This window comes from Parambassis ranga, chromosome 14, assembly GCF_900634625.1.
Source record: "Parambassis ranga chromosome 14, fParRan2.1, whole genome shotgun sequence".
NCBI lineage: Eukaryota > Metazoa > Chordata > Actinopteri > Ambassidae > Parambassis > Parambassis ranga.
In genome coordinates, this window is record NC_041034.1 from 7624383 (window position 1) to 7640921 (window position 16539).

A 16539-nucleotide genomic window follows, 5' to 3' on the forward strand; every position below is an offset into this window, starting at 1 on the left:
CAAAAACCTGTTGAAAGATTACGAGGTAGCTCAGGGACTTGGCAGTGAAGTATGCGTTGATTAATGTGTGTGTAGGCAGCCTGTTCATTATACTGCATACAGGCAGCACGTGCCTTTTTGTTCTCTTTTTAACAGTAAAATTCATGTTGACAGGGCTTTTTAAAATTGTTGTTGCTGTCATTTGTGCTCACATTTAAGACTTCCACATTCTCCACAATGATGTGGAATATTTTTTAATGCTGTCCTCGACTAAAGTCTATCTCTTCACTTTCAATATTGTTCTTTTTTCTATTCTAATTCTAATTTTAAAAACCACTACAAGGCCTGCAGGCAGTCTCTTTGAACCAAATTGGCAAATTCTCCTAATAAAGTCTTTAATGTTTGCAGAATAATCAGGGGGAGAAAAAAAAACAGACGGGAATGTTTTCAATTGACATAAAACAAGACAGTATGTGTCAGTGATGTTCATAGTATTGCAAGGAGATTACCTGCGGGAGCAGTGTAAGCTGAGGCTGTATGTTCACAACACTACTGGATTAGTCTGCATTCGGTGCCTGTGTCTAACACATGCAGTACAGTTGACAGTGTATATGGACAAGGGTGAAGTGAGGGCTCTGAATGTGAAATGTTTTTATTATTGTGGGTGATGTGGAGTTAAGAACCAATCAGATACACTGGAGGTCATAAGACAGCTTTCTAATGGCCTCCTATACTAAAGTCCTGCTCCATATGTAGCACATGGCCGGTAGCATGTCAGCACTGCTGCCACTTTGATTTTCACATGATTGTTTAGCGCTGCAGACTGAAAAATCTATGCAATCACACTGTATACAAATGTCATTGTAGCTGTATCAAAGCCTTGTACTTGCAGTTATCTGCATATGTCCGTTGTTAAACTGTATTTGTTTCTCCTTTATCCTCTTTGTGCATGAGGGGTGTGTTACCAGGTATGGTGTGACGCCCACATGTGAGTGATCCAATTATAATCCCTGTTTCTCTCTGATGTAATAAGTAAATACTTGGAGATTGATTTAAAAAAAAGGGGGTCAGACTGGTTACCTTCCAAGTTCATTCCGGCTTGAAGACATTTTCTGAAGCGGCAGGCTGGGCAGTTCTTCCTGCGGATCTTATCAATGATGCAGTCATTCCTCCCTGCACACAGGTAGTTGTGCTGACCTGTAAAGAGAAAGGGCAGATGAAAGAGAAGGTGGATAAGGGAGACATGTTAGCTACCTAATAAGTTTGAGAAAGGATTAGCCTGAGCAGTATGCATGACCGCACTGACCACCTGTTGATTCTGCAGTAAGCCTGACAAGCCTGTGGCAACTCTGTGACAGCTTCACTTTCTCACTTGGCACATTTCAACAGCACACAAACAATACTGTCCACATTCCAACAGCGCTTCAAATAGCCCACATCTGATGACAAATGTGTCTATAACTTTTTATTTTTACTAAAGACTGATGATGATTAGAGGGAACAGAGACCCGGCTCAAAGGTACCTCCTCAGCCCCCCATAGATTATGTATAAACTTAAAATATTTACACTACTGTTCAAAAGTTTGGGGTCACTTGGAAATGTTAAAAAAAAAAATTTCCCCAATGAAGATAACATTAAAGTAATCAGACATACAGTCTAGACATTGTTAATGTGGTAAATGACTATTCTAGCTGGAAAAGGCTGATTTTTAATGGAATATATGGTATACAGAGGCCCTTTTCCAGCAACCATCACTCCTGTGTTCTAATGGTACATTTTGTTAGCTAATCATGTTAAAAAGGCTAATTGATGATTAGAAAACTCCTGTGAAATTATGTTAACTGCCTGGTTGACCCCAAACTTTTCAACGGTAGCGTATGTCACCGCGTTCACCCTCTATTGTGCTGCAATTTAGACAGGTTTGGCTGGATTAGGCCACATTGCAACAGTGTCTTCCTTGTAGCACATGTGGCGCCTGCAGAGCATCACATGATTCTTATCTTTTTTAGCATCAACACATTCCTATGAGTTCAGATCGTCAATCTGAGACATAAAAGAATAATTGGATGTCTCATACTGTAAAGTACAAAGCAGCATGGTCAGAAGTTGAGGTTTTACTATGACAGATGTTCTGTTCATTCCAGTTATGATTACCTGGAAATAACTGCTGATGAGTCAGAATAACACAGAACGTTACATCTGCTCGTCAGATCATGTAACAATGTGGCAAAAAGATCACATGTATTGCTTTAGAAAGGCTTTTCACTCATTGTTATCTGCCACCCACATCCTTCATTTACCGGTCACTGGGAACAGGAAGTCAGCACAATCAAGTTGTGAGAGATTTCCATCTTTATACTTCCACAGGTCTTACTAGAGTAGGTTATGACCTGTATTGCAAATTATTGCCAACTCCAATACTGGATCACTGAAAAGTGAGAAACACAGGATGCCCGTGTCACAAAAGGGGGAGGGAAACTGCAAAAACAGACGCATAACGGTGGGGATGTACTTTGCTTGTTTTTTCTCTAGACTCATCTTGGAGTTGCAATCTTACCCTGAAAAAGTTCAAAAGCAGGTATAATGAAAGAGCACAGGCCACTACTTTGTGACTGTATGTCAAAATTATAGCCTGCTCCACCATCACTAATTAGGGTAGGTATGAGGATATAAGGTGAAAGGCCTGCCCACTTGTCATTTCTCTTGTAATAGCACTGCTTATTATATGTTTATTTATAATACACTGGAATCAGTAAAGGATATTATGAGTTTCTTCAAACTTGTCATGCTGCATGATTCAACATATGCAGACCATGAAGCTAATAAAGTATGTGTGTTTAATTTTAATATATCTGCATCCTAGATGCACATGGAAATCATTGCAATATATTACACTATGCATCAATGATAAATAAGTCCACAATCATCCCTGTAAAGATTTCTGAACTGTTCAGCTATGGTGGAGGAGAAATCAGGCAATTACTTACACTGAAGCTAGATTAAAATAAGTTGAACATATAACTTATAGCTTTAAAGCAGAAGCTCTGTTCCAAACACATACATCCTGCTTTTCAGAATTACATACTTTTTATTTTTAGTATGTTAGTGCATGTAGCCATGACTTATCGGCTGATCATGTTGGAGCTATAAACAGGAAACCCCAAAATACAACAGGAGGTAAAACATCCCAGCCCTGTCAGCTGGTTGGCCATCTGATTGGTCGACCATCTGCAGAGGCAGGTCTGGACTTCCAGCATCACCTTTTATTTCTGTTCTGAACTTTGAACACACATATGAAGAGTGGAAGGAGTGATTTATTTTATAACAGCTTCTGCATTACATTCTGCACACCTCTGCACCTGGATACTAATGGTGATAAGATAATAATACAATATAATAATAAGTCTGTATATTTAAGAGTTTTGACTTGCTTCACACAGCTGACAAGCTGTCAAAACAGCTGTCAGCTGTAAAACAGGCCTGAGTAGTCACCTGTGTAACAGTGAGTGACTCACTTTCACTTCCTTTGTAATGCAGTGTGTTAGTCCAGTAGAGCAGCTTAAACGCATAAAAAATAACAGTGAAATACTCAGCTTAATGATGCTTCAAACAGTACAGTGCTTAATTAAAGCTACAAAGCAGAGCTGTTAAGAAACCTTGTGTTGGTGTATGTTTTGGGGGCAATGATCTAGACAGCAGTGTGACCATAGAAAGACTGTTTTAAGTTCAAGAGTGATCAAAACACATACGTAGGAAATGTATCTGCAGGTTTGTGGTGACAGGATAGAAGCGCTAGAGATGCCAGTCTCAGCCATCACTGATTCCACAGGAAGTCATTACCAACAACAGCGTAAATTGCCATCTGTGGTGTGAAAAGTGCCAGCTGAATTCCACTGGTATGCTCTCTCCCTTAATCCTGCCCTGATCTACTAACAAGGGTCTGGCATGACCCACCGGTCGGTGAAGCAGCCTTTATCTGGGTTTGTAGCTAATGCTATCAATGTCAGGCTAGCCGTTAGCTCGGAGGCGGCTCTTGGTATAGAGGTAAAAGGCGGTCACTGAGGGCGCCACCTACAGGAGGGGGGCGTGCTGCAGGTAGATAGTCCACAGAATTTGCGTCAGGACCCCCAAATCTCACCGACTCTCTACTCCCCGAAAAATCAGTCCCCACAGGATTAATTTTGCCTCGAGCAGAAGAGTGTGGTCAAGGGAAAAAAATACCAGATCCAGCGGTTAAGCTTGAGTCAAAGCGACAGAGCAGAGCGTGGAGAGTGGTAAGAAGAACAAAATAAGGTTTAAGATAACTTATAAATATTAACAATTTACCGCATGGAAGGAAGGAAGTCAGTCAGTCAGTCAGTCAGTCAGTCAGTGTCTGTCTATCTATCTATCTATCCTCTAGATATAAACAAATAACTCGGGCCTTTGGTTGAACTGATGCCACAGTCTCGCCCAGGGCACCACAATGGCTCTGCATTAGCTTCATCAACCCACAGAAAGTCCTCAGTTTACACCTGATCCTTACAAATCATCAGTACTTACTAATTACCATTTTTTAATTGATTCAAACAGTTAACAACAAATCAGTACGTAGAAAGTCCTGAGCAGTTGATTACCTGACCTGTTTGAGGACACAAGGGTCAAACACCACGTCGTGGACGGGTGACAGGCACGTACAACAGCAAACAGTAAATATGTAAAAAAAAATTAAAAAAACAACTTTTGAAGATGTTTTTAAGCTGACTGGCAATCCCAGCAGTCATCTGAATATTGAGTATAGACATTACTCAGACAGGCATCATTTATAGAAACAAGTAAACAAAACACATGAGCAGCATGAGGGAGAGTCCAAGTGCAGAGGTAATTTTGGACATCACATCTCAGGCCTTAATGTGGACTGAACCCAAGTGAAAAGGCCGAATAGGAGACATTGTGTGATTACAATTTTTGGATCTACCACCTGTCAGGATGATTGAGGGAGGCCATTCCATGCAAAAGATTGAAGAGCACAAATCATTTACAGGCAATTTATGCTGATTTGAATTACCAAATCAGAACATGTGCATGCATTAACAGATATCTGGCAGGAGTAGCCTCTGTGCTTGTGTTGGGGAAGTCAGAGGTGATAATATTTCCATCATCATCATCATCATCAACAACATCATCATCATCATCATCATCATCATTGCAATTACTATTAATGTGATCATGATTATTATTGTTATTAAAGGTGTATTTATTTACCATCTGTGTTTTGTCGTGCTCTCCATCCTTCACCATAGAGACAACGACCGGACAATGGAGACGGTGGGGGAGAAAAACAAAAAAAAAATGACAAGATAACTTTCTCAGTGCTTCTTGCAGGAGACGCTTTTCAAAATAAAAATGTCAAACTTCACTTTGAGTGCTTGGCAGTTACACCAGCAACACATAATGACAGCTGATATACACACAAACACACCACAAATATTCCTCAACTCATACCCAGTGTGTAATAGTAGGAAAAGCCTCACAGACCAATGTTTGAATCCTAACACAATCTGTACACTTCTTGCCTTTTCAGTCAGAGTACATATTTCATACAAGTTTTGCATCATTGATATTTTATTAGCAATGTGAGAAGCAGAAACAAAGGAAACAGACTTAAAATCACTTAAAAACTGGGAATAAAAGACGATTGGTCCTGTAACAAGAGACAGTGTGCATTAAGTACAAGTGTTGGGTCAATAGTAAATAAAGAGTGGTTCACCAACACTACACTGTACCAGCCCATTGTTAAGGAGTGCATGCAATGATCAATTTAAGATGTAAAGCCTTTACGAATCTGCTGAGACGTCTCAATAGAAAAGGCAGGAAATGGGGAAAAAAGAGAAGCTAAGAGAAGCAGAGGGAGAAATGCATGGCAGACAGCCTTTAACACAAAATACTTTCTGCCGGTGAGATGCATTCCTGTCCCTCCCATCTCAAGATTGTGTCAGGGCAATTAGATCCGAGGCAAGCATCCATGACGACCAGGGTACTCGCCTTTGACAAGGACTGAATACGCCATCAGAAAATAGGAAATGCTTGCAAAGCAAATCAAGTTTTTGTTTAAATCAAAATCCCTTGTAAGTAATCTCTGTTTAAACACAAGACCAACATGAAGGAGGAGAATAATCTAGAAGAAAAGGTAGTGACATGAATCCCATAAAAAGACCATGAGCTCCACAAGCAGCCTGTCAGTCTACACTCACCTCAGATTTAGAGGAATAACTGAATCACTGATGTGAAGCAAAAGCATCAACACATGCACCTTCACTGAATCGTTGAGACAGTTTATGCTTAAGCTCACAAGCAAATGTACAGTTGTACATGTGTGATGTGGTGTTTGAAAGCAGCGTGCATATCTGAGTGAATTACTGATGGGGTGGGTGCAGGCTGGCATGTTTGTCAGACCAACCTTCGACGGCCCTCTTGAAGAACACCTTGCAGCTGCCGCAGGTAACAACCCCGTAGTGGCATCCCGAGGCCTCGTCCGAACACACCAAACAGATCTTATGGGTCTGCCCGCTGGGTTTGGACTGGCTTGACACTGCAGAGCTGCTGGTCTCTCCTGTCCTGGGTGACGTGCTGGAATGAAAGAAAGAAAATGTGGACAAATAAGTAAAGAATTATGATCTGAATTTTAATATTTAGATGACAAAATCAGCCTGCCTTGATGGAATGGTATTTAGGACCATTGCTAGGAAACATAAGAAACCTTTTGAAACATCTGGCCTGCTGCAAAACAAAGATCTAAAACTGAAACCAGAACAGTAATTAAGCTGTTTCATATTATACAGAAGGCAATCCCCTTGTTCCAAAACCATTCTATCATAAAGCAAAGGCAACATTTCTACATATTTTCTCTATATTCTCTAAGGTCTCATCCACAACAAGCCAAAACCTCCACAGCTGAAAGAGTCCTTAAGTGGCCATTTAATGCTGCTCCAAAAGCAGAGTCAGTCCCCATAGACCTTCATGATACATTTACCAACTTTACAGCAAAAAAATAAACATCTTCTCATCATGTTTCATTGGACAATCCAACATCTGAGCCAGCATGCTGTTCTTGTCTTGCTTCTGATTACTTTAGGGCAGAGGTCACATGTACTCTTGATTTTTATTTTATTTCACTTTTTAATAAACTGGCCCATACTCATCCATCTTTCAGGTAAAACAAGCGAGTGCAAACTTCAAGGATGCTGTCTTCAGATAAAACTCTTGAGATAAATTTGGCACGGCTGATTGTTTGTTTTTTTAATGGGGTCACTGATCACCGTCTTTTCATTAATGTCCAGTGTGAATGCAAACCCAATGGAGCATGTTATCGCTGGCTCCTCTGCACAGTAACTAAGCTCTAAATCTCAATCCGATGGTCCAATTGTGTTACCATGCAAATGAAAGCCTTGTTTAAACCTCTTGAGACAGTTGCGTGCACACACACAGAGATGTCATTATCTCCTACTGTCTATAATTAAAGATACTGAGAACACCTGAGCTGCAGTGTGAAGCTTAACCAGCGCCCATTTGTCATCTGTATTGCAGGTGAAGTGGCAGCATGCAAGCCAAGAGTATGTCAGCAGTGTTGGACTGACACTGCGGGGTAATCCATGACAGGAATTTGACCGCATTAAACCCGCTTAAGTCTCTTTTGTTTGTTTTGGTTGCGCACTGGCTGGAATGTATATGGAGATTATGTAACGGGGTTAGCTTGCTAAGCTTGATAATGACTTTACATTCATGTTTATAGATAACTTAACCCTGTTACTGATGCTACATCATTATTCATCTAAAGCTCCATGAGTTGTTTCCACCTACTTTCTCTCAACACGGCTTTAAAACACAAAGCAGGGCTGGAAACTGGTGAGAGTACATAAATGAAACTTGTTAGCATTCATCTCACAGATCCGGAGTCACCCCTCCCTCCCTCCTTCTTCTCTCCACAACAAGCACAACCTAACTTCAGAGTAGCCATTGCCTCACGGTCATTGGAAAGATGACACCTGCTTGTAAATTGGACTGCAACCAAGGGGAGTTGCAGTGGCGAATCGTGGAAGATGTCCAGTTGAGACACAGTCAGTAAGTCAAGATCACTCAAAACACATGCAGACAGGTTCAAACGGTAGCGGGATTCAGAATGCAACTGGCATTCATCTGAACAAACACACAATCACACTGTTTTGCAGATGGCACAAACAGTCGGGGAGGAAAGCAGGGAGGAGGGAGCGTGACCACTGCAGGGATGATCTAATATGCAAAAAAATGGAGCTGCTAAACACAGAACTGAAAGTAGAAACCTAAGTGAGGTCTAAATCACGTCTTATCGCTTTTCTGTCAGAAAAGGGGACTGATGGAGACAAATGAAAAATGTTGTGAGAAATCCACTACAGCAGAGTGTTTACGCAAACTAAACCTACGCACCTCAGTGTTGGACCAAGACAGTTATATGAGCAGCAGTTAGGATGACTAAGCTTGGCTCAATCTGAAACTTATCAGATTTGCAGCTTCTAACCGCTCTTCCTCTCTGCTGGAGGTACAGTCATCATAGACTTTTTTTTTTTACAATCTGAACTAATGTCAACACCAATAAAGTCTATTATATCATTGGGCAATTCACCACAGACATAGTGTAAACCATTATATATTTAAAGGAACATGGGGTCGTCATAATCGAACATACATGACAGCAAAATGATCTGACATCTGCACAAACCACGGTTAGACTTACTATCTGCAACAGTGGTGCTCCACTAATGCTGTCCAATATGTGCTGGTCTTATCTTTGAGTCTGGCAGTAGTAGGGTATTAATAGAAAGGCTCCTCCAGTATGAGGAGTACGGTAACTTGCTATGTGATCATCTTTCCGTCTCTCTCATTACTTGTCCACTTAAAGCTGCTATGGTCAGATTCAAGTGACGATGCTGTGAACAGTTATTATCATCAGGCAGCACTTTGACCATGAGACACTTAAAAACTAAGTGTTCCACTGTTTTACAACACCATCATCAACCAAAGAGGGCAAGTTTTATATTTAGGATTCTGATATTTTTAAATATATATATATTTATATATATAAATTTCTCTTTACATGCTTCCAATGTTAACTACTTTAGAGTACATTAGTGAGGAGGGGAAAACAAGCATGACTCGAATGCTGGTAATGTAAAAACAACCACAGGGTGGTGTTTGAATTAAACATTCATAAGCCCCACTATTTCTGCTCCACCTCACATGCTCCTCCCATCGCTGAGACATCAAGCGTGGCTTTGAGCCATGTAGCGCAGAGTCCAGCCTCAACAGTCTCCATACTGGACCAGATTGCAACAGGAATATGCACACACACACACACACACACACAGTCACCCATTGACACACACACAGTGACAAACAAAAGCACATCACACATGCACAAGCAGTCACATGCACAGATGCAAAAAACGTAAGCTCGATACTCCATCAAACACACAACCAATAAAAATAAACACAGAAAAGCTGATGTCTGTTTATTCCCCATTTGCAAGTGTGTGTGTGTGTGTTTGTTTCACTGTGCTGACATGACAGCCCTAAAAAGGCAAATATGACAACACTTTGGAGTGGACGGTGTTCACACTCTGCAGCCAGTGAATTCCCAACAAAAATCTCTTCCTGTGTGTGAGCACATGCTGACAATATGTGTTAATACTTAGAGGCCGTGAAGAAATGTCAGAGGGGCCTGGAATCATTTTGCACTCAAAAGAAAAATAAATTAAATTGAATCCTTCTGCAACACAGTGAAAGTGTGATTTTGTTAGGAATGTACAAACTTCTCTCTCTGGAGTCTTGATTTCTGAGTAATCATGTTGATTTAATTTAACATAAAAATCAAACCTAATGGAATTACAATGAATGTCATGCATATCTTAAATAACATAATGTGATATGATGGGAAAATAAAGATCAGCTTGTGTACAACAAAGTAAGTGCCTGTAGGCTCTGGCCTGCTCTGGCCCATTCTGTCACTGGGGAATCATATAGCAGTGACTACACTGGGAACCAATGCGAGCCCAGTTTTTCCATTTAGATCAAAGCTTTTTTAGGCTAATGTGTGGGAGCAGAAAGTATGAGGTGGCCGTGGGAGACTGGAGTGGTTTCTTTCAGCAGAGAGAGGTAAAATATGAGAGTATGTAGAGTGCTGAGAAGCGACACCAGTGTGGACATTTTTAACACGTCGTGTGTAGTGGCCAGTTTATTGAATGATAATAATTTGTGATTTTTATTTTTGCCAACAACAACATGCTCTGTCTATACCCTTTAAGAGAGACTAGGTTCTTTAAGGTCATCCATTATAAGGAGAGTCATCTGGATTTAACAATATCTTTACATAACACTTGCTGCAATATGAGAAACAGAAAATGCCAAACTGAACAGGGCAACACAAATAAAGAGTACACCATTTAATATAGCCTGAACTCTTGTGGTAGTTACAATAACAGACAATGGCAGGCAGTGACATGAGACTATGGCTGGGTATTTTGAAGGATGCCACAATACGATACGTACCTCGTTACAATACGTACCTCGATACGATACGTACCTCAATACGATACGTACCTACGAGTGCAGTATGCTACAATTTGATGTGATACCAATACAGATACTAATATTTAATGCCCTAAATGCAAAGCTCAAAAATTTTTATTTTAAAATATGACTTGTTATGTACCAGTTATACTGTTGGAAGCAACAACGTCACAATTCCTGAATACTTTGGCCAACCTTGGCACCGGTTCAGGTGGGTGGTAAAGAGAAGACACTAGTTGTTACAAACTACAACAATATAACTCCACTAGTCCACAAACTGTTGAAAAAACTACTTGTTCTATAAATACAAAATTAAATCTCTGAATTAATGTTGAATTAATTCAACATTTGAATGTAGCCAAAATAATTATTACAAACAGTCCGAATGCATTCATTCATCTATGTGAACTAAATATAAACAAAAGCACATGGCTACTTAATGTGCGTGATGATTGTCATCATCAAAAGAGATGTGTTTATATATTCAGGCACACCTGGTTTAGCTGCTGGTTGGAGCTGACAAGTAAATAGCTTTGGGTTATTTATCTAATTTACACGAAGCCATGTCATGCCTGTCTCTTCATGGTTCGCCTTGATGTGCGCACGCACAAGCCTGCACACACACATTGACGGAGCTAAGCTAGCAGTGGTGGTGGTTGGCGAGAGTATCAATATAAGGGGCTGAATTACTTATATTATATCGTTTTAAAAAATATTGATATATATATCTACATATCGATTTGAAAGTATGCAACCTTATTAGCCAGTGGAAATTCTTTACAAGTTTGTACAGCAGAGACACCTGCACACTTTGCACACACCTCTTGGTGAATACGCACATAGTATGTTGAACTGTCCGAAATGTAATTTCAGCTCAAACCCATGTTTGAAACAAAGACAGTATTTAACTACGGAAGAAGCTTCCATGACGCCACCTACAGGTTACAGATGAGCCATTTTGAGTCACTGCAGAAGAGTCACAGTCCACCTAAACTCCAAATACAGGCAAAGAGCTTAACTTATATTTGTGCTAAACTTTGTTGTCGTATCATTTAAACAAGTGAGTGAAAAAAATGCACAGCCAGCCCCAAGAGGCTGCAAGGTGAACTGCAGTTTTTAACACTCCTCAGTGGGCTTCATTTTGGTTGCGGCTTGATTTAAAAGTAATTTGAGCAAATCATTGGAAAGAAGGAACCACACACATAATGCTGCATTAAAAGTGCACTGCACTACAGCAGTTCACCTCCAAACATGGTCAGGTCACTGCAGTAGAATCTCCAACTCTTCAGTCATTGTGTAATTTCAGTTTTACTGTACTTTTCTCTTCCTGCGTTTCCCAACTCTCACTTCCTCTCCCTTTATCACATCTGTCTCTCTCACCAACTCTTTCTCATTGCTCATTCTCCCGCTTCTTCCTTCCTCTCCCCCTCACCCCGCCTCATCTGCTAAGGTTATATAATATTCCTATTACTGCTGCTAGGGCAGACACCTCCCAACCCCCTCTCCCACTCATCTTCTCCGCCAATCGAGTGCCACTACTGGCAGGGAGTATGGAAGAGGTCAGGCGAGTCATGGGATTATCCAACTCACCTACCCAGAGATGAGCTTACACACAGCATATCTGTGTGTGTGTTTTCTCTGTGTGTGTGTCACTAACAGGAGGCTTGCGAGCATGTGTGCGCATGTTTGTGGATGTGGTCTTTGAAATACTGAGTGGAGCCTTTGGTTGCTAGAGAGGAGCACAGTTATAAAGCTACCCTTGTTTCACACATCATCATGTGATTGTGTGATGGCTCCCTCTTTTCTTCTCTCTCTTTTTTTTTCTCTCTTGCTGAACGCTCACTCACCCACCCGTCCTCACATCTGAAAGTCTACATCTCCTACGCACTGCTGTCACATCAATCATCCCGTCAAAGCATCAGTCGATTCTTTCTTTTTTCAACAGTTTCAGTTGGTCACAAGTTTCCACACAAATGCAAAGTTGTGACCAACTGAAACTGATCATGTTGTGTGAGATTGTGATTTTCCAGAAAAGCAGATGGCTGTTTAACCACTGTTACCTGAACAGGACACTGTGTTCTGAAATTTATGACAGTTGCCAGTTTGCAACTCAAAAAAAACCTTCCTAGTCTAGATGAAGGGATAATTTAACCACCTTTCACATCCTTTCTGACCTTAAACCATAACGTTGTATGCCTTTACCAACCACTTAACTTGCACTTTATATCTGAGACATTTGCCTTATTCAAAGATTCAAGATATTATTATATTATAATTCACACTGTACGCAGTAGGTTGTGTGCAGGACCTCTCTGAGCCTGTATCATAAATAGAAGGACGAGTGAGTCAGAGCAGAGAAGTGAAAGCTCAAATAAGGAAAAACAAGTAATTCAGCCAAGCACTTTGACTTCCTCTTAAACGCGTAGTGACAGTTGAATGTTTGCATCATCTTTTTTTTTTTAAGTGCACCACCTCTTTAGCAAAGCACAGATCACACCTCATTAGCACTGATTTCCACTGCTGCTTTGATGCAGATTCTTCAGTCAGCTTTTTCTTCTTCTTCTTCTTCTTACTTGGCCTGAACACTGCTTTCTTTGCCTCTCTGAATGTGCTCATTGTGTGGCTAAAAATATGCTACAACACCGTGCCCTGCACAGCAAAGTGACGTAACGCAAACATACAACTTGTAGGTTTCACATTACATTTCAATCAAGCCTAAACTGTGCAGCTGAGTAGTGGCGATTTTCCCAGATTCATTTGCATTTATATTTGCTCATAAGAGGAGCAGAGTAAACCTGCTGCTGAGAATATCGGAGGGAATTGTGTATTTTCAAAAACAGCTGATAACGTGTATGAATAATGGATAAAAACAAAGTTATGAACCATGATGAGGAATGTCTGATGTTAGTTTGTCACCATATCTGATGATACCTTGCCGTTTAAGTTGAACGCTGCTATGATGTGAATAAATACGTTTTTACTCAGAGCCTAAATTAAGCGTTCAAAGACTCTACACAGCCACAGAGAGCAAACACAATGTGTATGTGTAGACAGAGACTAAAGAGTCGACAGCAAAGTGTGTTAAGAGGACAGACAGTCAGGTCTTTTTCTATAACACTGATGCTGGAGATAATGTGCAGAACAAACGGAGAGAACGTCAAAGCAGCTAAAACTGGGAGACAAAACTTTGCAATGTTGCTCACGGTTTAGGCTAGATGAGGTCACATGTTAAATCCCTGGAGTGAAGTTATGCTGTATTGGAATGTGGAGCTCTGCAGGAAATTGGGCCAGCCACAGGGAGCACAGGATGAAGGCCAACAGCACAGCTCAATATAAAGTTTTAGGAAATATAGATTATTCATTCTGTATTACACAAAACAACACACCACACAGGGGCCTAATTAGTTGTTTCCTGTGTAAACACAACATTACAGTCAGGTTTTCTGTGAGCAACGATGTGTGCTGTTACTAAATGTTACCTTTCAGGAACTGCAGCAGAACTATCTGCACTGTTCCTGTCCAATCAGATGAACTGTCTGTTTATCAGGGCTCCTAAATGTGCTTAATCTCAGATTAAATCTATGCTGAATGAAATAAATGTTCAGGATCAGATCAGGTGTAAATCTCAAGGACAACAATATGTGTTTGCATCTGTTACAAAGGTGCTGACAGAAGCTGTTTTCTATTATTAATACAACAATGAATGTTTTTTTTTTGCTTCAGGCACGTTAAAGAAATCATAACATCTATACACACGTTGAATTTTCCACACACACTAACATTGTGACTAAGGCTATAAAAGCTGAACTCTCTGCTCTAAATATTGAACAACAACAAACACTAAGACTTGTTTGGACCTTTGAACAATAGCTGATAAATAAAATGAGAACCCTGATTACAACAACACTGTAATAAAACCTATGTGTTGCACAGCCTAATCACAACATGAGGAAATGTATGTGTGTGTGTGTGTGTGTGCAGGGAACCTTCAATTGCTCCCTGCAGATTCGATTTGCTGCTGACACATTGTGTGTCTTAAATCAGATAGATGGCCAGGGCCCGCGGGTGCACAGCCCCCATTTCCCCTGGTCCTCTTATGTAATTAGCTTTCATTTAGGACTTTAATGCTTTAGCCCCACAAATTACCCAGAAGAAAGTCCTCTCTTCCGTCCCTTTCACCCATTTTCACTCTCTCTCTTTCTCACAACAGCTATTCGACCAAAAATAAAGACAATTTTGCTCTCACCAATTTGTGATTGATTACCATAAACGTCTATCTATCATCATTATGCTTGCAATAGAACAGTGCTGTCATAATAGAATTTAAAAAAGGGCAACGTTGGCTTTGTTTTGTCACTTTCCTCTGCAGTGAACAAGCAACATCGACAAGCAGGGATAAGCAAACAGCTGTTACATAACAGAAAGCTTACCACAGCAGCATAAATATTTATCACAGCCATAAACATGTAAATCACGAGGATGTAAACATCCTACTGTTGGATGAAATGATGTTCAAAGTCTCCCTTTAAATGATGAAATAAACGATAACCTTTAATCAGAGGCCAAAACCAACACACCCTCATGAAAAACACCACATTTGGTCGATAATACATCCCTCAGTTATGACACGTGGGTTAAGTTTATGCTGGATGAAACATACGGGCCATCATCATCTGATTATGGGACCAGCATCAGCATCCCCATGACACCAGGGGGTGTTTGGGTTTCACTCGCTGCGACGTTTGAGTTTTACTGATGGTTTGGGTTAAGTGTTAAAAACTACTGGTTGAAAAACAGGGTTATGTAAATGTAAGCGTTGGATCTGCGTTGTGTTTGACGAGGGGTGTGTGACACATGGAGACTGTTTATTCTGATAGCAACAAGTAGTAAATATGACACACAGTGGCCCGATTCAGCTCCTAAACACACACAAAAGGCGGAGACGAAGACGGAGATTAGCTTAATTTGGCTAGTAAGGCAACGCCTTTTAAAACGTCACATTTAAGCACCGGTATGTAACAACTGTTGTATGTTTTGTATAGGTAGGAAGAACATATTTAACAATTAATAAGGAAATATAAGCACATTTACACAGAGGCAATCATAACCAATGTGAATATATGTGAGAGAAAATGAGGCACCCACCTCACCCACCATGGGGAGAGGCGGAGGGATCGCCATCACTTTCTAGGGGGCCACCACAGAAGAAGAAAAGCAGGAAGGAGTCCCCAAACTTTAAGCTAAAAATCTTAGAGGCATTGTAAGGTAACAAAAGATTACCTTAGATTTTGTGCCAACAGTTGTGGCAGCTAACAATGATTATTTAGGAGCCGTTTGAATCAAGTCAACGGTTTGTCTTAAAAGATGTGCTCCAACAGGTTCCTGGAGCCACACCTAAGGAGGAGTGGGGAGGGAAATTGGAGGAGTACTACCCCTATACAAACAGAGATGCAAATGCTGGAAAAGTAAAAAAATGTTTTTCCAGTAACTATGGGCTGTCTAAAGCACATGTTTTCTAACAAATGTGCAACAAGTAATGTCTTCCTTCACATGAAATATGAAAGAGAATACATCAGAGCTAAATCAAACAGAGTGAAGGGGTGTGGCGCGGTGTGGTGAGAGGAATTCATTCCACTGTTTGGCCCACATTCGCTGGACAAAAAACACATAAAGGACTGAAACATGAAACACAGCAGAGACAAATGGTTGTGGTTGACCACGTGTTGTGTATCAGTTCTCTAAATATAAATACAGTAGAGGCTGAAACTCAATAGTATCACCTTCAGGCCTGCCTTTGCACAGCATATGAAAATACCTTTGAAAAGAAAAAAAGACATGACAACAACAGTACAGATGCCTCCGACTCCTGCCAATGTTATAGCATTATATTACAGCCCACTAGCAACCACAGAGACAACCAACCAGAACAAGGTAGCAGCTCTGAGATCGATCTTCTTTCCCCTGTACTGTATCTCTGC

The 16539-nt window shown here is 40.6% G+C and overlaps 1 protein-coding gene across 3 annotated transcripts in view; it reads right to left on the reverse strand.

Moving 5' to 3' along the window:
- Positions 1–16539, reverse strand: part of LOC114445640 (glucocorticoid receptor-like) — a 45854-nt gene that overhangs the window by 7703 nt on the left and 21612 nt on the right. For 2 of the 3 annotated variants that reach the window (XM_028420710.1, XM_028420711.1), the window contains 3 exons: positions 6420–6589; positions 5225–5251; positions 1060–1176 (listed from right to left, as the gene is read on the reverse strand). In XM_028420710.1, the coding sequence (XP_028276511.1) occupies positions 1060–1176; positions 5225–5251; positions 6420–6589 (314 nt within the window). The remainder of the gene's footprint in view (positions 1–1059; positions 1177–5224; positions 5252–6419; positions 6590–16539) is intronic. The other variant, XM_028420712.1, reaches the window with a different exon arrangement.